Below are 25,174 nucleotides of genomic sequence, written 5' to 3'. Positions count from 1 at the left end.
GGGAGTTAGGTCAATATATCCACGCTTCCAGTCACCTTTGATAATCAGTCACACACCTGCTACTGTCATCCAGATGAAAAATCACTGTAATATACCTTTATGGACCACTAGTGTTGCTTAAGAATTATTTCATCTATTTGACAGGATGTTGATTATCCCATTATATCCCAGCTGTCCTACAGGGATTTGTAGTTTCTGTGAGATATTGACACTCTTACCACTAGATCACAGCAGTTTTTATATAATAAGTATGATGGGCCAAGTCACGGGTGTGTAGCTCCAATGATGATGCATTTTTCCACTCATGTACTCGGCCACCTGCCGAGGATAAAGCATGCAGGTCAACTGGTTTTGGACCAAGACATTTCTTTAGAGAAGTATGAGCCTGGCCTTTGAGGCTGTATCCGTCTCCTATGTATAACGCTCATTAACACCGCCAAACACAGCCAACAGCAAATATTGACATGAGACAATATGTCTGCCTGCGGCTGTATATGGCGCAGAGGAGCGGTAAACTAAAGAGACTACACCTACTATATTGTAAAAAAAAAAAAAACAACAAAACAAAGCAAACATTTTTATTGCTGAAACCTGAATAAAAGACGCGGAGCGCCGTCGTTGCTTGTGCTGTTAATTCACAAGCTAACGCGTCTCTGTGTTTATTCTGCACAAACCTGCGACTAAGGAGAGCACAAACCAGGCTAATGTTACCTACCGCTGTCGGAGAAGACGTGTAGTCAAATACACCCCATCCTGGCCGGTGTTCGTGTTGTATTTTGGACAGGTGAGCTGAGGGAAGCTCTCAGTCTTCGGCACTACAGCAGCTCCTGAATCACGACACCACCCGGCAGCGAAGCCAGCTTCATATTACACCTCGGGACAACCAGTAAGCTTTGTCAGAGAGAATAGCTGGCTAACTGGGGCTTGACCTCATATTTTTGAATTAGCCTTTGATCAAAAGCAACCTGGAGTTATTTAAATGTATAACCTAGCAGCAAATATAAGTACATTGCACATATTTATGGATGGAGGCTGTGTTGGCGTGCAGGGACCAATGTCAGACTTACTTCACAGTAGATGGCTTTGGAGCCATAAAGATCCACTAAATCTCTTCTGCACAGCTGATGATCAAATCCCCTTTACATACAGCACAGGTGCTTCAAGTCACTCCCCATCCAATATTATGTCAGTGGTCAGTGGCAAAACTCCCCCCAGGGCCTTCAGGTTTCTCTGTTGGGTATTTGAGAGGCGGACAGACAGGTTAAGGCAGGTCTGCAGGATACCTGCTCCAATTACAAACCCTCTGTCCCTCCCATAAAGCTTGTTCCTCCACCTACTAAATAGGCCACAGAACACCTTAAGAGTCTAATCTGACAGGGCATAAAACTCGTGTGATTCCTCAGTAGGACATAGTTTTTCATGCTTTCAGTCTTTAGAGAATTTAGAGGTCATTTACACTATTCTCTGTTCTACATGCTTCTTGTAGCACCACGCTTGTATTCAGTCTAAATACCATATTTTCACTCAATTGCCACACCCGTTTGTTCACCTCCCTTTTTGTTTTGCAAACTGTAAACTTCCGCCTGCATTCATACATTCATCTGCGAAATATATACATATGTACCTTTTACTAATCTACATTTATTTGACAGCTTCATTTAATGTATTTGAGCAGTTCATAGAAAATGATGCATTTTAAAAGATTTAACTTCTCAAATGTATGTAAATGAGTTGAAATCAGCTCTCTCTCGACCACGTACAACAATAACATGCTGCTTACATGTTATGGTACTAGTAATAGTGATCAAATAATATAACACTTACATTGGCCATTTGTCTGCATAATGAGTATTTCATTTTGAATACTTATACTTTCACATTTTGCTGATAATACCTCTTTACTTATATTTACTTACTGCTACCTTTATTTAAGGATCTCAATACTTTGCACACCCTTGGCTCTAATCCCCCCCCCACCCCCGCTCTCCCACATGAAAATAATGACACAAGATTCAGGTGTTAACCTGAGTATTTATTGTTGTTGTCGTTTTTTTTGGCGGGTACCTGTGTTTTCTGAGTGGATGCTGGAAAACCCATCCGTTGATTTTTGCATAGGTCTTGCCTGTCAGTGGACGATTGTCCACTTTGGGGATGGAAAAATCAGTACATCACAAAAACCATGCAGAAATAGTGAAAGGCACAATCACCATACTGTAGATATCAGATACACCAAATTTTATATGTCTATATATTTCATTTTTATGGGGGGGAGGGGTGTACTAATTGAGATGTAAAATGGGCAAAACCCCAAGTGTTTTTAAGCTGCCATCATTTCAGCGCACAACATAAAACATATGAAACTCCCCAGACATTCAGCGCCTTTCATTTAAAACATCCTATTGGTGAACAAATGTTCTAATAACAATATGGGAAAATACAAGCATATTCTATTGTACTTTTATGATACATTTAATTTCTTTTTTTTTAATATATAAACTATCTGTCTCCTGCCTCCTCTTTTCCCTGTCCACAGCATATAGGCTCAACACACCCGGTGACCACTCCCTCTCCCCATTGTTGGATAACTTTCAATCTTAAATCACACCTTTCAATAATCACACACAACATACTGAGAACACATTTCCTTTTTACATGACACTGGTGAAAAAGGAAGAAAGTAAAATGAAGAAAACTGGACAGGTTTGCAGCAGCAGACGTGTATCTGTGGTGAGTCTTTACATTTTTCATGCACACACACTTCCACCTGTGATCTCTAATCATTACACTGTTTTCACTCTGTCTGTACTATTTTACAACAGGCAAACAAAAATCAACCTCAGAGACACAATCAGTTAGAATAGTAAGTAATAGTGGAGCGAAGAAGCCTAAATAGAGATCACCGGGTGTGTGTGTGTGTGTGCGCGACTCATCACCTCAGACCCATCTACCGCACCATTCATAGGAGTCAACAGGACATATAATAGTCATTTTTAAACAGAAAAAGAAATCATACTCATAATTATATCATAAATTAACAGATATAAACAGATTTAGTTAATAGTTATTTATATGATCATTGGCAGAAATGAAAACATTGTGTTTGTATGTGATTCAAGGGGAAATGACATATCGATCTTATCTAGATGATCTAAATGAGACGAGACATTTCCATATTTCTAAACAATCCTGAAATGAATCCCCAGACTCTCAATCCGTCCTTTGAACACACCAGCAGAGGTTGTATTCAAACCATGTCACTGTGCTGTATCCTCACCAGCATCCATACAGCTAGTGCTGTGCTAAGTGGACCCTCTGGAGGGCAGTGTTTGCCTATGGCACATCAACTCTGAGTCTAGTGCTGTTTGTATGGTGCATCCCAAGGAGATGAGACTGAAGTTGGGGGGAAAAGACACCACATTTGGCCACTGAAATGCCCTCTTGATTTGATAATGAGCACAGAGGTGAGGCAGAGAGAGGATTCTCCTCAGTCCCACTGGACACAATGTTGTGGACTCAAGTCCTGAGAGGCTTTGACATCTAATGGAGTGTTATAAACTGTTTTGTAATATTTACAAGACAAATAAATGACAATTATTTATGTCTTTTTGAAAAGTTTCTAGCATTTAACGTGTCAGTACACCTTCTCACAATCAAAACAAAAAGAAAAGAAAAAAATATATATTTATATCACAAAAGAAAAACAAGCACACAGCACACCGCTAAAACTTCGACTCACAAAATGTATGACAGTGCAAACTTACATCCATGTCTCAAATAATTTACAAACATTAGTATACACTTCAGCACCATTGTTTACTATTGTTGTTGAATACATATCAGTAAGCTAGATCTTTAAGTGGACACTGTTAGTGCTGGATGTGCTAATGAGGAACGGACAGGCGGTAACGGAACGGATGTTACAGATCCATGGGCTGCACATCCATAAGCAAGATGATAGTTTTGAACGTGATGTAGGGGAAAGAGGGGCATTGTTAGGCTTGGCAAGGAGACGTTTCTTCCCTTCCTCCTAACAGTTGCCTCTTGGGCAGTCAATGAAAGGGACTAATGTGTAAATAGGTACTTTCTTTTGGTGTTCACATGGAATAATGTAAGATCACAGCACACACTGTGGATGAAAATGGCTAATGTGTGCTGGGCACAGTACTTTACATTACAGATCATACATTTAATGATCATTATGCTGCATTTGATTCACTGGGAGCGTTTTTTTTTTTTTAATTTTTGTTGGCTTTAAAAGCCACCATGTGTACTTTTTCCTCTTTGTCTGACAGGAACAAGCTTTCTTTTCTTTCTTTGGTGGAACCATGCAGAGAGCGAGACCATAAAATAATGTCATTAATGTTACAAAATGAGCAGAAAACAATCTAACAAAACAAAATAAAGAGTTGCCATCGATACCGCTTTGCACTTCCTATAACTTTCCATACCCTGTAACCCAACGACAAGCATTGTGCCCTTTCAACTCATTCTCCTTTTCAATATGTCCGTTTATATATTTTTATATATGTGTTATTCATTATCCAGAGCAACACAGCTGAAATTATGCAAAATAAGGGCTGTTTTCTAAATGCATGCTCACAGGCTGCTCAGAGGGTTACACAACACTTTCCTATGACCATTTCAAACCACCATTAATAGTACCTTGTTCTAATTCAGTTCTTTTACTCTTTAGTCTGTTTTGCTCATAACTCTCACCATCTTCTACTTGCTCTCGTCCTTCTCATAGTGAGAAGAGAGGAACATCACTGCATTTGTTTCCTATGATGAGACGGTTTGCTCCATGTTTCCTTGGCCTTTTTCTTTGCATCATATTGTCAAGACAAACTGGAGTGAAACGAATGTTCAGTGATTTTCCTCTCACACTTGTCACACACGGTATAACCACCCACCTTTCCTGAAAAAAAGAATCACCTGTAATATGAAGGTTCAAGGTTGTTTACTCTACAAAGCTACTAAGGCTTAACTTGTCTCTGTCTTGCATTGTTTCCACCAAAGAGGTCCTGAAGTACACATTGTTTTTAAATTTCAAATCATTACCTTCAATTTTTAAATTTGAATAAAAAGTGTTTTAGGGATTTAATTGTTCAATCAATAATAAATAACATACCTTGAGGAAGAGTGAAAGAAAAGAGAATATGTTACTAATATAGGAGAAAAAAAAGCTAAACTTTTTGTTGTTTTTCAGACATTATTGTTCCTAAGTATAATCTGTATAAATATTTTGAAGAATTTTTTTGTTGTTTGGATACTGCAGTGGACAATACATATAACTATACTTAGATTTACTCAGAGGGCTTGGTTCATAACAGCAGAATGGGGCATAAAACTACCAATTGGAGTCAGTTTGTGCATAAACCAAAACAAAAAAAACTACTGGTCTACTGGTATCTGGGTGCAATATGATATAATGTGCACAAATGAAAGCAAATATGCAGTGGATGAATACATTTAATTGTATGTGTTTTGGAGTTGACTATGCGCTATTAATGCCCTCAGAGTAAACGATGCCCCCTGCTTGCTGGAGAGTTTAGTGGCAGAGGTTACGCTTGCTGGGCTGGTGAAGGAAGGTATTTCTGGCGTGAGCTGCATGGCGGGGGACCTGCTCCCTGGTGAGGTTTTGGCGTTGGATGCGGTTGCGGCCCAGATGGCGACGCTCGATGCGGGCTTTGCTACGCTGGACCCTGGCCACTTGGGTGACCTTGGCCAGAGCTCCAGCCTGGGCAGCTGCTCCACGGCTCACCCTGGTGGGCATAGTGCTGCGGGTGGCGGGGGCAGCAGCTGGCTCAGCCACTCTGCTGCAAGGGGAGAGAGTAGATATGAGAAAAGGTGTGATTATTTTGACAGTCGTGGTGATGTTTACAAAAGCAGGTGAAGGTCAAGTGTAGCTCGCATGACGAGTGCTATTTCTCACCTCACACTGCTTGCCAGGCTGACAATGCTTTCCTCTCCCACCACAGACAGGTTGCTGTTGGAGACCATGGACAAGTTGTTCGAGGAGACGTACACAGACATGCTGGGGTGCTCAATGAGCAGGTCCTCCATCGGGCTGGCCTCCGCTGTGGCTCCCTCTGCAGTGAAACAGGGGGGAGGGGTGACAAACCAGCTCTCATCCATGCAGCTTCTCTCTGGGCCTGCCCTACTGCTACCCCCACTGCCCCCACACTCACTTCCAGAGCCAGGGGACATTGGCGGGGTGGAGGAGGGCGTGGACAGTCTGGCCCGTCTCGGCAGGGTCACGGGTGTAGTGGCACCCAAGTCTGACAGGCTAGCACTCGGACAAGACAGGGGGTCTGATGATGCTACAGCACCTCGTGCCCGACCTTTATGTGTCCTACGGCGTTTCAGAGGCGCGTGGGGAATGGGGGCCGGGCATTCAGTCCTTGTATGTGTGTCTTGTTGATTTGACTGGTTACTGTCTGGAAATGATTGTGCAATCAGTGAGGCTCCTTTCTCATCCTCTGCCTGCATCATGCAGTCAGATTCTTCTAAGCACATGGCAGCAATGAGATTGGGGGTGAGACAGCCATTAATGACAGATGTTTAAGGTGGGAGGTTGCAAAAATGATGCAAATGTGGAATATTTTGAAAAAGCCATGCGGGATGAAGGGGGCAGTTTTTTAGGGATCACATACGCACGCGCACACATACCAGTGTGGGGAATGTAGGGGTGTTTCAATAAATTGGAGGAGGGGAAGAAAAGGGGGTAAGGAAACACAAAACATAAGAGTCACATCATTAGTTGTGTTGACCCTCTAAGGTTTTGATTATGTCAGTGACATAATTTTCGTCTTGATTCTGCTAAGAGGTACTTTTATGTTGCTTTTGATGTTTGGTTGGCTTCTGAACAGGCACCAAAGAAAATTTTCATACTCAATAATTGCCTTTGTCATGATCAAAATCATAAACAAAGAGGAAGGAGATGTATGTTCACAGAGAAACATGTGTTTCCATCATCTGACAGACAACACTTCAGGTGCAGCAGCCATATGGGTGAGCATCTGTGTAGTTACGCCACGCCACGACTGATTCTTCACCTCACCTCGTCACCCCCATCCTGACTTCTACACTTCAAATGTTAGTCAGTGTTACAGACATGCAAGACCAGACAGAATTATGTCTGAGCTACCTAAATCTTTGCACATGAAACACAATTTAACTATTCCCCCAGTTTGGCGAAGCTCTAAAAGACCACTCCATGCCACCACTGCTCTTCCACTGTTGAGACTCACCAGGCAGGTTGACGAGCATCCATCCCTCCTCGTCAGCCTCCGTCACACAGGGGTTGGGTCCCTTCAGCTCAGCTGCCACCTCCTCGACCTCTCCAAACAATAGGTTGCTAAGACGCTGAAACATGACTGCTTGAATACTTAAGTGTTGATGACTCAGGTGCTTTTTGTCGTCCACAAAGAAAAAGCTGTAGCTGCCTTTTTGAATTTCTTATTTGTGTTTAGGTATCGCTTGTTGTTGCTTTATGTAATTCTTTGTCTGATTTTTTTTGTCTCTTTTTTTTTTCCACTTGAAGCCCTTTGCTGGATCTCAGTTTTGACAACAAGAGTGGACAGGCTTCCGTAGTGCAAATGTAAGGTTTCACTTGGTTTGAAGCAAAGGCCTGCAGAAAGAGAACAAGAGAGAGAAAGAAGAGGTCGGTTATTGGTAATAAGAAGATAAGGTGCATCACTGTAAATGTATTCTCTTTAAAAAGACATCCAAAAAAAGAGAAGTCACCTATTGGGTTAATTTCCTACTGCTTAGTCAAGGTAAGTTAGATAATCACAGTGAGTGAACAATGTGTGTGGTAAGAGATTTCATAGGGTTATTTCAAGACATTACAACACCCTGGAGCTATTTTTTGGACTCTGACCTCAGAGCATTTTGACCTGTATACTAATGACAGGTTGACACAACCCATGTGCCATTAAAAACAGGAGCTGTTTTTACTTTCCACACAAATATTGTTTACATATTAAACTAGCTGGGTATCTTAAGATGAGCTTGGATGAAGAAACAAATCCCAGTTCTATTCAAAATAATTTAGCAGCCCTGAGGCTGTGCAGACATGCACAGAGGGATGTGCATCTGATGTTAACACTTAGTATCCCAAAATTCGAATAAAATAAATGAGAGCAGTGGTGAAATTGAACCTAAACAGCAAAGTTGCGGTTTGGAAAAACAAAACAGTGACCTAAATGATGCTAAAATGGTCTGCAGAGCTGAGGGGAACTGCAGCGACCTGTTTCACAGACACATAGTCATTTGATCCCCTGTTAACATAAATATATTGACTATAGCAGCTTTAAGGCTTGATGACGATGCATTTTTGCATCTGTGAAATACACTGGCAGATGAACACTGAGCTACAGTAGATGGCAATAAATAATAATGTACTATTAGGAAAGATATCAGCAGGTAAGAAGATGGTCTAGAATCTACATAACCAATCAGCACAGATCTCAGGACAGATGGACAGGCCAGAGAAGAGGAGGAGGAGGTGAAACAAAGAGCCAGACCCTCAAAAAGTCAAACAAAGTGAGTATGTGCACAATGTGTAAATACAAAGGAGGACAGACAGTAGGACAGGAGGTTCTGAGGCAAAGGACAAGTGCCTGACCTAAATGTGAACATGATGTAATGTTGAACAGATGTTTGAACAGTCATAGTCTACAAGACAAACCCCTACATGTTCAAAGGCCGAGTTTTATTTACTTAAACGGTGTGAGTGCAGAGGAAGGGATGACTGGAGAGCTCCAGTACCTCTGCAACCTGCTGACACACTAAAGATATGTCTGGAAATTTAGGTTAAATTGGTTTCTTATCACATTCAGGTATTTATATACAAGTTTATTTGCATGTTACTTTCAAAAATTTGGAGACTTGAATTTCAGATCATAATCTCTTTTAGTGCACGAGCCTCAGCTATCTTTTAATTCTCATGGGAATCCAATATTGGTATTAAACTATTTCACCCACTAAATGAGTAGATCAAGAAATGGCGGAGAAAGGAGAACAGGTCGAAAGATGAAAAGTATGAGATTTATATACAGAATAAAGAGATATGCATGGATGCTTGTTGGGACGCTGACACTTTCTGTCCTTATTTAGCAAATCACCATAGAGACATCCCCATTGCAACCATACACTGAGGATTTCTTATGTCAGGTGGAATTATAATTATTTTAAAAGTCAAGGAGACCGTTTGCATGGATGTATGCTTGAAATAACGAGCCAGTGGGGTACAAATTATTAGAGGGAGGAAATGGGCAGAAAAAATACGTAGAGAGTTGAAAAGGTAGAAGCCTATTTCCAAAAAATCATTATAAGCCTGCTGGATAGAGAGCTCTCATCTCTATTTTTTAATACTCTGGGTTGTATGGGTTCATTTTGATTCACTTTCTAGGTCATGCTGTAAAAATCCTACCCATTGAATTGAATAAAAAGGCCTGTGGTTGTTATGGGTTTTTTTTTCAAAGAATATCCCAAAAGATACTATGAACTGAGTCTGAACTGGGCTGCTCCAGTCTTCAACACTGAGATTGTTTAATGCATTCCTGGACTAACAGAAACTTAAGTCATGAGACCATGACAAATAAATCCACACAAACAAAAATTCAGTGAGAAGGCCTGGGGGCTGCTTTGCTTAAGGTGCAGCAGACATCCACAGAACACTTGCACTCAACATGCAGCACCCTGATAAAACTATTTTATCAGTTTGGTGGCTGTAGCAGCTAATTCAGGGATATCTGACCTGTGCAAATATTACTATTGATACTGCCATTAGAATGCAAATAACCACCACTGATATGGCTTACATCCTGGAGGAGATAGCTCCTGCATACATGGATACATGTTGTGTAGAAGCATTATCTAACAACAACCACACATTAACACTGATAAATGTCCTCTGAAGTAAAATCTGTTACATGAGAGAAAGCAGAGTGACACATTTGTTTGAAAACTTGCTGTTGAACAAATGTTAGCATGATTATATATAAGCCTGGATATACTGGTTGGTCTTTTCAGTCTTGATCAGTCCTCAAAACATTTTTTTTTTTTAATAGTTCAGTTTTTCCCTTATTGCTCCTTTTTAGTAGGAACTGCATCTACAATACAGTAATGAGGATGTGTGCTGAACTATCCTGTGCACGTTTATTATATTGTAAATATTAATGTCATAAAACATGTCTATTTCAAGGGTGCCTTTTTAACATCTGGCTGCAGACAACAGGTGGAAATCAGCCCTCTGAGGTAACTTTATAGTTGTCCTTGTCAAAATAAAATGTCACGAGTTCAAATTCAAGAAAAATCTGGGAAATCTAATATTCTAAGATTAATCATGAAGTAGTTTGCATGAGGATGTAGCACTACAGCAGACAGTCTTATTCTTATATGGTAATTAGGAGCAGTGAGAGATATATTTTGTTTTTAAGTCTCATTTTGTGTTTCTCATTCCAGTGAGATTTCACAGGCTCAACTGTATTTCCTAAAATATGACAAATGAGACCTTGCATTATGCAGGAGGGTGGGAGGAGCGGAGCCGGATGGGAGGGGACTCACGAAATAAAAACAAGACGCTCCCGTGACGTCACGCTCACGTCAGTGACGCTGATCGAGAGGCTCGAGCTCGTTTGGAGACCAGAGGAAAAAAAAAAAAAGCTGAGACCTGAGTAGCAAAAACAGCGAAAATGTAAGATATTATGACCGTGTGAACACCTCCTATACGGGCTTTTATGTCCAGCCTGCTATTTGCTACAGCTTGCCGAAGACAGGCCAGACGTGAACGACTGCTGGTGTCGACGGTCATCGTCTGGAGTTGAAGCTCAATTGACGTGAAAAAAAAAAGCTCACGGCAACAATGTTTACATTTTAAATACACAGAAGATACAAATCTATTGAGGCAGCCGCATAAAACATCGACCTCGGCCTGAGATAGCCGGCAGCCGAGGAGAGGGACTTTGTGTAGGGTATCCAGGTTAAACATGAATTATCCGTATAAGCTCTACAGCTGAAGGGTCAAAGCAATGACAGTTGTGGCTCAGCGACACTGCACGAAAGACATCGACTGGATCGGCTGCGGACGGTACTATGACACTGTTAATTCACAGAATAACATATTAGACTATATTTTCAGAAAACCTCAGCCTGCAAGGTCCGCCTCCCAGAAAAAAACATCAACATCCGCCATCGACTTGACTCCACATCAGCATTTGGTGCAATTTAGGCTATCAAACAACGGCTGCAGGCGTCCCGTTGGATGTGCACGTCTGCAGACTGGTGTCATTTATCGAGATAAAGGCCGTCGAATCGACCTAATTAAGCCATCTGATTTGGGCTGATACTGCTTTTAAATCTATTCATGACCTAATACTAGATACGGATTGGGCTGAAGCGCACAGCAGTCAAATACAGCCCATGTAATGTGGTCAGTGACAGACAAATAAATGCGATTCTACAAGTTCAGTGATTTCAGATGGCTGATTTCTGGGGGTTATCGTCTGTAGATAAGCATAGGAAGAATGCAGTCGACTCACTGGCAGACAAATGTAGCTTGATACCTCTGGAGAGCACCCAGCCTAACACAAAACACACACACACACACACACACACACACAAGTATCAGATTTGAAGCAAAGTAAAGAATGGCTTACCTGCCTTTGCAATATTATTCAAGTTGTAAACGAGATCTCACACACAGTAGAAACGACAATAATTCTTAAAGCATAGCTTTAGATAGTCTTTAAGTGAGGTAGTTAAAACACCATTATATAAAAATAAAAGGCTTTCTTCTCAGAAGAAGGGCTTCGTGTAAAAATTTTACACTGATGTTTTCAGATCATAACATCTGCAGCTTTCCCCTCCTCTCCTCTTTTTTCTCCGCTGCAGGTTTTCTTGTGTTTATTGCTGCCTCCAGCTGATCCTCGGATCAGAATGTAGAACGTACAAAACAGCTGATTGTGAGATCACAATACGCTCGGCCACGCCCCTTTCCCCGCCCATACCAAGCGAGCCAGCCAATCAGATCATTACACAAGCCACAAGCCGGCCTCCGGGTGTCAGGGTGGGGGCTGGGAGGCGAGAGGAGCTGTCAACCTGCACCCAGATGGAAACGGTGACTCCGCTCAGAGACTGATCCGCGGTCAGCCTTCCCTGCTCGCCGTCCCTGCTGGTTGAAGGCAGGGCTGGGGGATGGTAAACTGACCCCGAGTCTGCGCTCACGCAGCTCCCAAAAAACGAGCCTTTTTATTACAAGGAAAGATGAAGATCTGTTGACAGTGAAGTGATTAAATTTTCAAGCTGGTGCTTGATGAAATAAATGTAGATACAGAAAAGAAGAGCACAGAGCTGAAGCTGTTGCAACCAAACCGTTATGTCACCTCCAAAATAGACTTTGGACAACAGATAAATCATATTTATCTTACATAATGTGAGTGTGTGGGTATATATTTTAAAATATCTTAAACTGCATCACCTCATGAGGTGCTAAACATTATCCAACATGAAAGAGAGAGAGAAAGAGAGTAGCCTAATTTAATTTGTATGTTCCCCTCTTGTGACAGAGTTATAAAACTGATCATTTGCTCAAACAAATTCTCATGCAAACCCTGAATATTCAAATTATTGATTAGTCCCAGCTCACACACCACATTAGCTTTCCTTGTCCAGTGATGCTGGTGATGTTACTTTAAATTTCATTTGTAAATAGACCTCTTTCCCCTCCCCCTCAGCATCCATGTTCTCACTGGGCCTTGGTGGGGAGGACCTCCACGTGCCACTCAGTCTATACCAGCCAATCAGACGTGCTTTTTCTGAATGCAGCATTTGAGTAACCAATGAGCTAAGGAGAGGTTTAAAGAAACCCCCAGTGGTCACTTATACACTCTGCAGTCTGTGAAGCTTTGACAATACACTGCTTTTTATCATTGCAGATTGTGCAAGCTGATGACCTTTGACATAACTCTGTGTGTGTGTGTGTGTGTGTGTGTGTGTGTGTGTGTGTGTGTGTGTGTGTGTGTGTGTCTGTAGGTGAGAGATCATCCTGTGTTGTGTTTGGATGAAGTCTGCAGAGCATTATGCATAATCCTAAAGTGTACTTCACTGGGTTTATAGCCTATACTCGCAGCTTGCTTGTGTTCATGCATAAAGTCATGAGTGACTGTGAGTGTCTACATGCATGTTTATGTGCACATATGCCTGTAGAGGAGGAAAATCCTTTGGTAAAGCTGTAAACATATTCTATTTATATGTCCTCCAAGTTTGGGCATGATGGCTGGTTTTCCACATCTTTGAGGGTCTACATTAGTCTTCACTAAACCTGGACAGGTCACTCAGGCACATTATTTACATTACTACTTACATTTCTGCCAACTGTAACTCAGTGGGAACCATCATAATGGTATCAATCGTATTTGACTGTTACAGTTGGAGCTGTATCAAATTTTACAGTAATTCTGTTGTTTCACCTGATTAATGATATAACTCTGTATGTGGTGTGTTCATGAGACCCTCTGGTAAGAAGCTCCTTCTGATTCTTTTATATGCACTTAATCAAAAATGTAATTTTCAAATATATATTCACTTCATTACACCCAGTACGATTGTATAATGTTTCTGTAAGATATCCGTCATGTTTGATCCTCCTGGCCAAAGAAACGGTTACTGCAGTTTAATGTAGACAGAAGGAGTTCCTACAGTACACAGAGTAAAATCTATAGGCTAACTTTCAGTTTAGTTAACTGGCATTTGTCTTTGAACCTGAAATGTAATTGTTTTAGTTTGGTATGCATTGGACTCAGTTTACAGTATGTCATGGCAGGATTTGTAATACACGACTGTACATATGAGTAATCAGGCCGAGGTGTGTGACAGGACGTCCTGAATCTGAACTGAGAATTTAAACAAACCACTCCTAACAGGGTTGTGGCTCCTTAATAAGCTACTTTTTCTGCCATTGAATTTGTCATGTTATTACCAAGAGATGATAGCAAGAGTCCAGCACAGCACGAGCTTTCTAAAGGCAGGATGATAAGGTTTCGGCCTATTCAGTTACCAGGTGCTAGGCAACTCTCTCTCTCTCTGTCTCTCTCTCTCTCACACACACACACACACACACACACTCACCCTGCAGTGATGATGATATCCAAAACATGGTAACAAAATGACCAGACACATTTCAGAAGAACAGCCTGTGAACCCGTGCACCTGTGCTTGTGTTGATGTTTCTGTTCTCAAACTAATCAGAGGAAGTCACAGACCTGGTGGAAGTTGTAAAATGTTGTGTCAGTAGCTATGATGCACAATAGATGTAATTCAAGATATTTGCAGTAATTATCTTTCAACGTATGTTGTCACAACCACATCATTCACAAATAACTGGGGCTTGAATATACTGCTCAAGTACACAGAGAAGAAAACAGGTTATGGTTTTCCATTGTGTGTCTCTTTTTTTCCTTTATCCATGCCTGAGCTTTCACTGAAGTTGCCTGGCTTCACAGGATTCCCACAGTTTCCCAAGCTGGTTGGAGAAATAGGTGAAAGGTCACAGCAATGTTTCCCCCTCTCTCCCTGCGTGTGTTCATGTTCATGAACGTGCAGCTCTAGTTTAGCAGCATGCCTGTCCTTGCCCCAGCTGACACAGCTGACTAAGGCATGTGTGTAATAGCGGAGGGGCTTCAAACAAATCAAACCTTGCGATGTAAACACTACTATTTTGTTTGTGGTTAAAGACTGAGGTGTGGCGACGGACAAGTTGACTCAGGAGTGTGTGTCATAGTGTGTGATGATGCTTTAAACAGACAGTAAAGTAACTTGTTTGCGAGAAGCCATTTGATTTGACAGCTCATCCCTTCCTTGGGGGGGATAAAATGGGTCCTGTGGAGGTGTGGTGTATGTACAGCACTGTACTAACACTCAAAGTTCACAGAGGTTCCTTTTGTGTTTGTTTTTTTGACAATATTCTGCGGACAGAACTTTCTGTGTTTGACTGTTAGACAAAAAAACAACTGTCTGTGGGGATGCGCTTTAAGAAAGAGGAACTTTGAAAACATGGAAAGGAAACAGAAAATAGTGAATGTCACATCAGCATGATTAGGTTGATGAAGAATAATGAATCATACATAAATGCCATAAACTTAAACATTAAAATTGCATCAAATAACTAATTTTGAAGATTACTTCCTGTATGACTTCATTGACCTCCTCTTGATATGCTCTGCAGCCTTTATTTTTGGTGCCTCCCTCTCCTCTCGTCTCTTAGGCCTCTCTGCCACCGCATGGCTGGCTGCTGGCAGATGATAAGGCGACAGCCCCAGAAGATACTGGCTCAGACCTTCTTCCTGTGTCATCACTACCTTGCAGTGCCAGGATAAGGACCAGAAAAACGCAGGGAAATAAAGAGGCTGGTACAATTCAAGTCTTAAAAATACACCTACCACCAGTTAACTCTTATTTGTTAATCTGTACATCATATAAAATGTAGCAAATATCGCTGCTCTGTGAGGCTATACTTTAGGCTAAATGCTCACATCTGATGTTTAGCAGGTATAATGTCTACCATGTTATCCATAATAGACCAGCATGATCAGCATTGGCTCCTCTCTCCTCCTCTTCCTCTCCATCCTTATGCTTCATGTCTCTTTAATGTCTGTTGCTAACTTGGTATCTTCCCCGGAGCCTTTCTGTGCTTACCTCATCTCTGAATTGAGAAAATAACCTGAAGATTAAACTCCTACTAATATATATATGTATATACTGTGTGTATATATACATATATATATATATATATATATATATATATATGTAATTATCACCACAGGTGCAATTTTTCTGCATAATGCATACTTGCACAATCATACGTTCACATTAATACACCATCCCCTTTTGTTACTGTCCACTGTAATTTCCGGAGGAGGTCTGAAGCATTAGATAAAGAATTTCTTTCTGCATCTCATATTGCACACAGCCCGTCTGTACATGGTGCCCTCAACAGCACTCTACAGTCCCTAGATAACCCCCCCCCCTCGCCAAAAACACACACATAACACAACTATCCCTTACTCAGCGCAGGCCCAAGATGGAAGATTCCTGTCACCAATCCAAATTCTCACAACAACAGAGGAGCTGATACCAACATCAGTGTCCCTGTGTCCCCCCGGGAGACCCCTGTGCAGGCTGTCTGCAGATGCAGATGGAGGGTGTTCGTCTCTCACCCTTTCTTTGCTTCCTTCCTACTGCCTTCTCCAGCCTACCTAAGGCCCTCATGCCACGCGTGCATCCCATGGGTCTGTCCCTACAAGGCTTAAGCAAACAGGGCCTGGAAGTGGTGTCCTTGGCAGGGCTGTACTGATAAACACTGCACGAGCGGGGACAGACTGTGCTCTCCAGAGGGGACGACAGCCCCTCATTCACGCTCCCCTGGAGGATGTAACATAACAAGGGAGCTATTTTAAATTCCCCAAAGGATTAGACTACCTTAGGTGATGAGAGAGCACTCAATTTCAGCCACTTGTCTGACTGAGTTATACACAGAAATACTGTGTTGCTGTGGGTTCATTTCTCGGTCTGTCTTACAGAACATTCATCCTCATCCCCAACCAATTGATCCCTTCCTCTTTCCATCTTAGCGTGGGAAGAAGAGGAGTCCCTTGCTCAGTTGTGTCCCTTAACTGGAACCAAAACATGGCTAAAAATAGCACTGAGGATTAAATCAAAGAAAACCAGCTACAAATACAACAGTTTCTTTTCCATTCATTCACCCTGGCGTCAGTTCAGTTCTTGTGTTTACAAACCAACACTGAAAAGAGCTCAGAGTCTCCTGAGCTGGAGCACTATGGTGCTTTTTTTTTTTTAAAAACCCATTAAAAAATACAAACCACTAAAGTTACTTGATTTAGCTAATTTACACACATACCCGCAAACCAGACAGGTCTGGTCGAGGGTCGAAACCGGGTTAAAACCGTAACCTGAAGTTACATAACTCGGTCTCACTCAGAGTATAAATATACTGTTGAACTATCGTCTCCTCTTACTGGGTTAAAACCACATAACACATACTATACACTTCTATTTATTAAGGTATAATTACACTGTATTCTTCTCAAAGGTACCAGTAGGGGATGTAGCTCAGTGGTAGAGCGCATGCTTTGCATGTATGAGGCCCCGGGTTCAATCCCCGGCATCTCCACTACTTTTGGCTTTGTCTGTCTTTTACTTCAGTTGTGGTTGGTCGTGATGGTAAATCCGATTTTACACAAATTACGCGATCTCTAGTTTGAATTTTGTGCAAAGCGTCGCTACGGTTGTGATACTAGTTTGAATTAACTATAATTACTCTCATTGTAGCCATAGTTTTTAGGGCAGTGAACTGCTTTCACAGGCTCAAAATATCTTTGGTGCGAATGCTGAATGATATTTTCCGATCTTTCCACCTCTCAGACTCATTCATATTCCTTCAGCTGGCTCTTCATTCAAAAGCCAGCAATCCAGTTTAGAGTCAGCCACTCAACAGCCTGCAATTCACACCACAGCCTCTTCAGAAATTTAATTCTCTAGTTTCTTTAGTGATCACTATTCTCTGAATATAAACCTAACACCAGATTAAATCTATTTGCTTTTTAGTAACTTTTAATATAAATTGTATTTTTATTCATTGGCGAATTCTATTAGATTTGAAGAGCCTAAGGAACATTAGTAAAGAAAAAATTGCAGGAAAAATTGAGACATAAATCAAATAGCAAAAATATGTTCAGTGCAATGTGTATGTTTATACGTGTGTGTAGTCCTGGGAGCTGATCACAGCAGTAATGTAATAGTATTTTTTCCCTAAGGCTTTTGGGTTTTTTTTTAATGGTGTACTTAATCAGTTTCACCATGGGGAATGGCTGTAAACGGCACGGACCAAGGCGCCCAAGGGGTCACAGGATCACAGGACCCCCTGAGCCGGAGCGTGAAGTGAGGCCAGAGAGTCAACAGGCTCAGTCAGACATGTGAGTAACAGAGTCCCTCTGGAAAACTGGAGGGGTAGAGTACACATTCAACCTTTTTATCTGCTCTGTTGTTTTTTTTTGGGATGTTCAGACATACAGTTCCTTACTGACAGTTTCTTTAAAGACATGTCTACAACTATGTGGTCAACCAGCTGATTTTCATGCACTGTGCTGTGACGTGTCACCTGCTCATTTATATCTTTTATGGCTCCAGCATGAATTGGACCACATGGTATGTAACTATTCTGATTTAGGCACAAACCTTGTAAACATTGCCAATAATACTGCTCAGCAAACTAATTATAGTCATCATTTAAGAGAATAATTTGTGAAGGTTTCTAATGAATGACGACTTGATGCTCTAATGATTCCACTTGTCATAGTCCACATAAGGAAAATCCAGCTGTCTGACACAAAATAATAAGTGGAACAGAAAAATTGTCCCTTTCTGAAAATTTCACTTTCATTAAGAGGTGCCTTGTTACCCTTATTCCCAAAATATGTAATACAACTCAGTAATACAACGGAGAAATTATACATTTCAAATTATCCATAGATTTTAGGTTAAATGAATTAAACTGTTAACTTGTGGCATTATTGTAGATATGAACAGTAAACACATCCACTTGCACAAACTGTAAATATTCTGTTACTGTCATTCTACACATGAACATAAATTATTAGATGTCCTATTAAACATCAATAAATTGCATTTAGGCTCCTACAGTTTGTGTTAGCTATTCTAATCTAATCCCTTACAAAAAAAATGTTGTGAATTTATCGCATGTGAAATAGGCACATGTGATCATTGGACATTTGACATGTGACACTTTCACATGATATTAGCACATGTTATTTAACAGGTAAAAACATACACACTTCGCATGTGCTCACACATTTTATCAAGTACAGTTAAATATCCATATAACAGGCAAACGTGCACCGGAGTCTGTTATATACCTGATGGATAGACAAAACTGTTACTTGATAGAGGGCTACTTAAGATAGTTGCACATTGTGAGGAGACATGCAAGCAATGTATAACTACAATTTCTTTGTATCTCAGCTATTCTTTTTAGCATGTAAAGTTTTTATGTATATTTTTGACTTAATGTGACTTGAGTAATGATGTGTATGGTGGCTGATTTTGTCATACCAACAGTATAAAATCGAATGCTTAAACATAAACTTGAAGTTTTCGTTCATTTTTTGCTGTCGACCACCACAGAAACGCAGGGAACTGCAGCGAAGATATTTAAATCAGAGGTTTGTGTCTCAGCCTGCTGTCAAGAAGGAATGAGAAGACTAAAAAACCTTGAGGGCAATGCTCAGTTTAGATATGGGAGAAAAGTTATAAAGAGCAGCGCGCGCACACACACACACACACACATTCACATACAGAAAGACCCCTAACCTAGAAAAAATAAGGTTGACATAAAGTAATGTCATCTACTTTTAGCGGGTTAGTCGAAGCTGGTTGTCTAACAGGACATACTATCTGCCATGAAACAAGACCAGTGAGAGGGTCAAACCCTCACATGTGCTCTTCAGGTGCCTATTTAACCCACATACTATATGTCTGAACATTATGACCTGAACCCAAGCTGACATTCCTGAAGGTGGAAAAGGAGGAGAAACATCAGTCACTCCTGTCTGAAGCTGACTGCACTTAGGCTGCTGGTCACATTGCAGAATGTATCCAATACATGTCTGTGCAAAATGCGTCCCAGTTTGAGTTTTAAAAATAAGGACGCCAAGATCAGCAGCGAAGATGGTTAACAAGAGGGTTAGAAACAAGCATACTCAGAAAATCACACTCGGTTGTAGGCCTACAGAGAAACAAAAAAAGAAAAAACAGGTCTTGTGTATTTCTGGTGTGTTATTGATAGACTGGATTCTTCATCGAGCATCACCAACTCATTACTGGATATATTGTATTGTCCGACCTGAAGATTTTGCTGCTGAGTCATCAGATGCAACAGGTTGATGTGGATCTGTCATCTACAGCTGAATTACAACAAACATTATTGACCTTTCCCAGCTTTAGAGCTTGGATCAACACACACACACACACACACACACACACATTCCTCCCTGTCTAGTCTCTTTAATTTAGCTCATGATGTCTGTGTGTCTGGACACCTGTGTGTGTGTGTGTGTGTGCGTGTGTGTGTGCGTGTGTGTGCATGTGCAAAAGCAGGTTTTAGGATGTCAGTGTTATTTGTGAAGACTGTGTTGCTGCAGAGTGATACTAGTGTTCTCTAAGTGAATGTGATCTTTGCACCTTTGCCAACATGCTGTATATTTGTGCAGTCATCTTGACACCATATCTGACTTCTGATTTATCCACTGACCTAGAGCCAGCCACTGACATGGTCATTATTGGTCTTTGATCGCCTCCTGATGGTTCATGTGAGAACAGTCCTTCTGTAGATCAGTTCTCTGTATGAACAATAGGTGGCGTCACTTCACAATTTGTTCCTGTCTCGACCCAAAGTGATACCGGAAGAGATCTGAAAACATTATTATTCAGGAGTCTTGAGGCTACTGAACTCTACAAGTACAAATACTGATTGGCACAGAATCACAGATAGAAAAGGTACTACAACAATAATTGGATGAATGTAAATGTAAAATGTATGTACTCTAAATTTCATGGCATCTTTTTCCATTAATTCTCTTTGGGTTGCTTAAATTTCACTTGTGTATTTAATCAGATTCTATTCCTGTTCTACTCCTGTTTGTATTTCTAATCCAGCTGTAATGTGTTTTATTCTAATCTCTTTATTGTGTACATTTGTAACTTCATTTTTGAAGTTTAGGTTTAGTGGTTTTTTAAAGACAGCCAGAAAACCTTCATATCATTACATGAAACAGGAGTAGACACTATGACTAAGACATGATGTAGAAACTAAATAAATAAAGCAAATAAGTTAAACAATTAAAGCTTTGTGTAGCATGCAGTAGTGAGACACCCAGTACACAATGAAATAAAAAGTACTGGCACTCTAATGATCAAGTCCAAAAAAGGTTCCAGGAGGATGTCCCATCAGGATCTTCTTCATAGCTGCTACACAATTAAAAATAAAGTTAATAATAATAAAGTTATAGTTATAAATATCACTCATTATCAGTATCACTAACAATTGCGCCTGTACATCAAAGTCAAAAATCAAAATACATCATTGAATATTTAAGAACAACAGCAACAAAATGCTTAGAATTCAACCAAGCAAGGGACTATGAAAGAAAATATGAAAGAATATGAAAGAAACATACAAAAACATAAAAAGTTGATTTAAAATGAGTGAAATAAAATACATGACAAAAATACTTGTGTCTCATGCTTCTAATAGCAACTCATAACAACTAAAAATACACCCAGCAGTAACTTGTGATTGCAGGAAGTTTTCTGTCTCTTTATGTGCTGTCTCTGAAAGTGTTAGTTTCCTCTGAAGGTAAACAAGTGACCATTAGATGACCTTTAATGGTGCCATATATTACATCAAAGCGCGCCTGTTGTTGGACTGCAGCGTCTGCCTGCTGTCCAGATAAGACTAGAGCAGAAACACACACACACATTAGGGCAAATTCCACCTCTGTAATAACAGAGCTATGGCTGTTAGCTGTGTGTTTCAGTAATAAAGATGGCCAGGTGGACACAAAAATACTTTATTTTATGTAACAAAAGTGCATCCTGCATGTTAAGTTTCTACTCTGTGTTCTGACCTAAAGTCAGGTCTCACCACCTCATTTAAAAATAGGAAATGTTTCCATCTCGGAGAGATAGAGGAGTGTGTTTGCTCATATGTAACTCTATCCGTCATCCTGTCAAATGTTTGTTGCGACCAACAGTAGTGCTCCGGCCAAATACAATCATGTGTTTTTAATCGTTAGGTGGTGACAGATGAATTAAAACCACAGGTGCGTTTGATCAACAGTTTATTACACTTGTGAACACATCCTGCATACACACAAATGGTACAAACAGTCGACACAAGTTCACTCCCTATGTTTTCAAAGGGAAGTACAGCGCAGAGTGGGAGAGATACAAGGCAGATGAAAAAAATACAAACTGCATGCTGACATGTGAATGAAAGATTTTCTTTTGTTCCAAAGTACAGAATGGATTATAGATGTCTCAGCCTCAGTGGCTGTGGTGGAAAGAATCAATGCTCACTAACACAATAAAGAATCTCATTTTGTTGAAATAGTTGTTTCATTTCAACAATTTTAATTCAGTAGTTTGTAATATTATCAAAAGTCTGAGTCAGTGGTTATCTTCATATTTTTATTGTGATCATTACTGAAACTTTGTACGCACAAAACAGAGTAAACATGACAAATCATGACAAAGGCAATCTACTCGAACTGAGGTACAAAATACTGCAAAGCCATTTTGTAGGTGTGTTTACAGTATCCCTGTTGTATGGATTCAGTTTCTTGCATTAGGTTACACATGTTGATTTATAAAATTTTACTCTTGAAAATGTTAAATACAGTTTATTGAAATAACTCTCCTGTAATGTTGGCACCCATGATTTGGTCTCTTTAGACTAAAAACTGACACATCAAATTTTGCTGATTTCAGGGAACAATGCTGTGATGGTGATTGGCTTAGTACACTGGATAGCAGTAATATGATTGTGATTTTCCCTTAGATTTATAGCCTTTTTCTGAATCAGAGAACAGGAAAAGACAATAAACGAGCCCCAAAAGATTACAGAAACTGTGGGGGAAAAAAAGATAACAAACCTTAAATGTCACAGCTCATGATTAAAAATGGGACCAAGCTAATAGTTCACCAGTCTTCCCCGACACTGAAGAAAACCTGTGCATGGTCAATGCAGTGTGATGTGAATTTTAGTGTGAGTTTCATCCCCTTTCTTGTTAACATGCCTCACAGGTTTTTCACTTTTCCCTTGTTAGATCCAGACGCAGAAATGACACCATGATGTTCTTATAAAACAGAAATGTCATGGAGTTAATGAGGCAGATGTTAGTACACTGAGGATAAGGAGAGTTTTGCCGGTCAGCAGTCTCTGTTTTGGTGAGAGATTGCAGGGTATAGCATCTTATTTTCCTGGCAGAAGTGGTGTAACAGCAAAGACACCATGTTACCAAGTCTAAGACAGAGGTGACACACATAAATGGGTACACATACAAGTGGGTTTATATATATCTATATATACATATAGAAATACAAAACATTGTCATAAACTACACAATTAAAAAATGAAATTAAAAAACAACTACTACAATTGTGGGCTGAATATTATATTACAAAATATCTAATCTACTATAGGAACCACATGGAGAAGCAGCAAACAAGGAGACCGCGCTTTAATCTGCAGGACATGTTGGCTGCTTCTCCCCTCGTCAAAGTGCCCTTGAGCAAGATGGATTTGTGCTAAAACATGTGAGAGTTTGTGTCTAATGCAGACACTTCAACAGAGAGTGTGTACAGACTGCAGAGCATGTGTATGTGGGAGTGTGTGTCCATACGACCAGCTCTGCATTCCAGTGGGATAATCTTATCTCCCTCCTGCTGGGTTTATGCACCTCTGAACCTGTAGGGCAACACACACACACACACACACACACACACACACACACACACTTCAATTCACATGTATAAGCAAACAAAGAAACATGCTGCACTGGTAAAGAAAAGAGCATGGCACATTTTTTGCACCAAGAATTCACCCAGGCTTGTTTTGAGGTTGACGTTCAATCCAATCTAACATAATGAATAAAGCACGTACTGGGTTATTATCACTAAACACACCTTAAACAGGCTTCTTCAGACCAAAGTGGACATTTCTGAGAACTACCAACCACAAAGTACACTTGAGGATTCATCAGAGCACAATGGCCTTGATAGTGTCACAGATTATAATCACAGACTCATCCCTTTTCTTTCAGATTCAACTGGAGCATCACTGTCGTCACTTCCACCCACTTACTGACATGTTGGCAGATCTACTGTATCCTTTGAATCGTCACATGAACAAAGAGACCTTGGCCAACTTGATTTATCTGCTATGCTGTTGTGCTTCAGGGCCGGTCTAGAAATCAACCTGCTTAAACATGAAATGTAAATGTGCTCGAGTGATCGTTACCCATCGTCTGAATGTGCTGAATGGCAACAATGCACCTGATTGTTCAAAGGCCGTCAGCAGGAGGTTTTTAAATGTAAAACGCGGCTTCAAGCTGCAGTTGTGTACTTGTTGCTTGAGCAAAAAAACATTTGTACGATCACAATAGGTGTTTGGGAGTTGGCTTCTTTTCAAACACATGAAAGGACAGTGGAGTACAACGTGGTCACCACTCATCACCTTCAGGCACCGTATGAAGAAAATCATTGGTTCAACCACAAACAGAAGATGATGATGGATTCTTGCCAGGCTTGTCATTTGGAGGATATCAAACAATGTAAAGGAGTATGATGAAGCAAAGGAGAGTTTCAATCCAAAGATCTAAATTCTTTACAGTCAATGGCTCCACTGAATGGTTGCGTCTGCAGAACAGTTTTGTATTGTTGTATTATCTATTGTCAGTCACTCTAGTTATTATGACGGTGATGGTGCTTATTTCTGGTAGATGTTCAAATCCTTTAGAAAACGTGCCTGTTTTAGAGCACATATTCCCCAGACGAAGGTTAAAATACCACACTTCAGTCTTCGGCCTCCTGCCTGAATGAACAGTTCAGGACACGCTGCTTGACTCTTTATCTGCCTGAAGATGTGTTCGATCTTTTTCACTGTGTTGGACCATATCAGCCCAGACTCATCACAAGTCAACAAACGTATTGTAACATCCTGAAACAATCTAGTTTTTGTCTTTTTAAGTGTTTTAATTCACAATAAAGTTATGATAAGTGAGATAATCCTAGAGTGAATGCTTGCTAGACTGCTTGAATTTCAGCAAAATTCATGGGACTTAACAAGGACACTATTTTATCATTAAGTTTGGTACAAAAAGCTTTAATCGTGTTTATCAGACAATTTCATGTTTTTTTCTGTCACATTCCTTTTGGCAGACCATTACCTGACTTCCACTTGTTGCTGTATTTGTTGGCATCAGTTGGTAAAAACAACAGATTAGACCGACATTAGATTTGTCTTCTACGTTATTTATTGTAGTTTGAAGAGGCTTCAGCAGACAGGCCGTGCCTC

General features: G+C 40.5%; 1 protein-coding gene and 1 non-coding gene across 5 annotated transcripts; one reads left to right on the top strand and one right to left on the bottom strand.

Moving 5' to 3' along the window:
* Nucleotides 1–2,019: 2,019 nt before the first annotated feature.
* Nucleotides 2,020–11,927, bottom strand: LOC139209545 (tumor protein p53 inducible nuclear protein 2). 4 transcript variants are annotated; one of them, XM_070839295.1, is made up of 5 exons: nt 11,664–11,927; nt 7,251–7,630; nt 6,189–6,506; nt 5,933–6,089; nt 2,020–5,816 (listed from the first exon to the last, which is right to left on the bottom strand). In XM_070839295.1, exons 2-5 carry the CDS (start codon nt 7,372–7,374, stop codon nt 5,549–5,551), a joined length of 867 nt encoding a protein of 288 aa, XP_070695396.1. In that variant the 5' UTR covers nt 7,375–7,630; nt 11,664–11,927; the 3' UTR covers nt 2,020–5,548. The 4 variants fall into 4 exon arrangements, with proteins under 4 accessions (XP_070695396.1, XP_070695394.1, XP_070695395.1 ...); XM_070839293.1 differs by having other exon boundaries at nt 5,933–6,506; XM_070839294.1 differs by having other exon boundaries at nt 5,933–6,503.
* Nucleotides 11,928–17,122: 5,195 nt separating this feature from the next.
* Nucleotides 17,123–17,194, top strand: trnaa-ugc (transfer RNA alanine (anticodon UGC)). The gene has a single exon. It is a non-coding gene; the product is annotated as a tRNA-Ala (tRNA).
* Nucleotides 17,195–25,174: the final 7,980 nt, after the last annotated feature.

This window comes from Pempheris klunzingeri, chromosome 11, assembly GCF_042242105.1.
Source record: "Pempheris klunzingeri isolate RE-2024b chromosome 11, fPemKlu1.hap1, whole genome shotgun sequence".
NCBI lineage: Eukaryota > Metazoa > Chordata > Actinopteri > Acropomatiformes > Pempheridae > Pempheris > Pempheris klunzingeri.
This window is presented reverse-complemented; position numbering and strand designations above follow the sequence as displayed.

Coding starts and splice junctions, on each gene's coding strand:
- LOC139209545 (XM_070839293.1), bottom strand. CDS start 7,374: ATGTTTCAGCGTCTTAGCAACCTATTGTTTGGAGAGGTCGAGGAGGTG. Junction 6,507..7,250: donor GATGCTCGTCAACCTGCCTG/GTGAGTCTCAAC, acceptor CCATGTGCTTAG/AAGAATCTGACTGCATGATG. Junction 5,817..5,932: donor AGCCTGGCAAGCAGTGTGAG/GTGAGAAATAGC, acceptor CTCCCCTTGCAG/CAGAGTGGCTGAGCCAGCTG.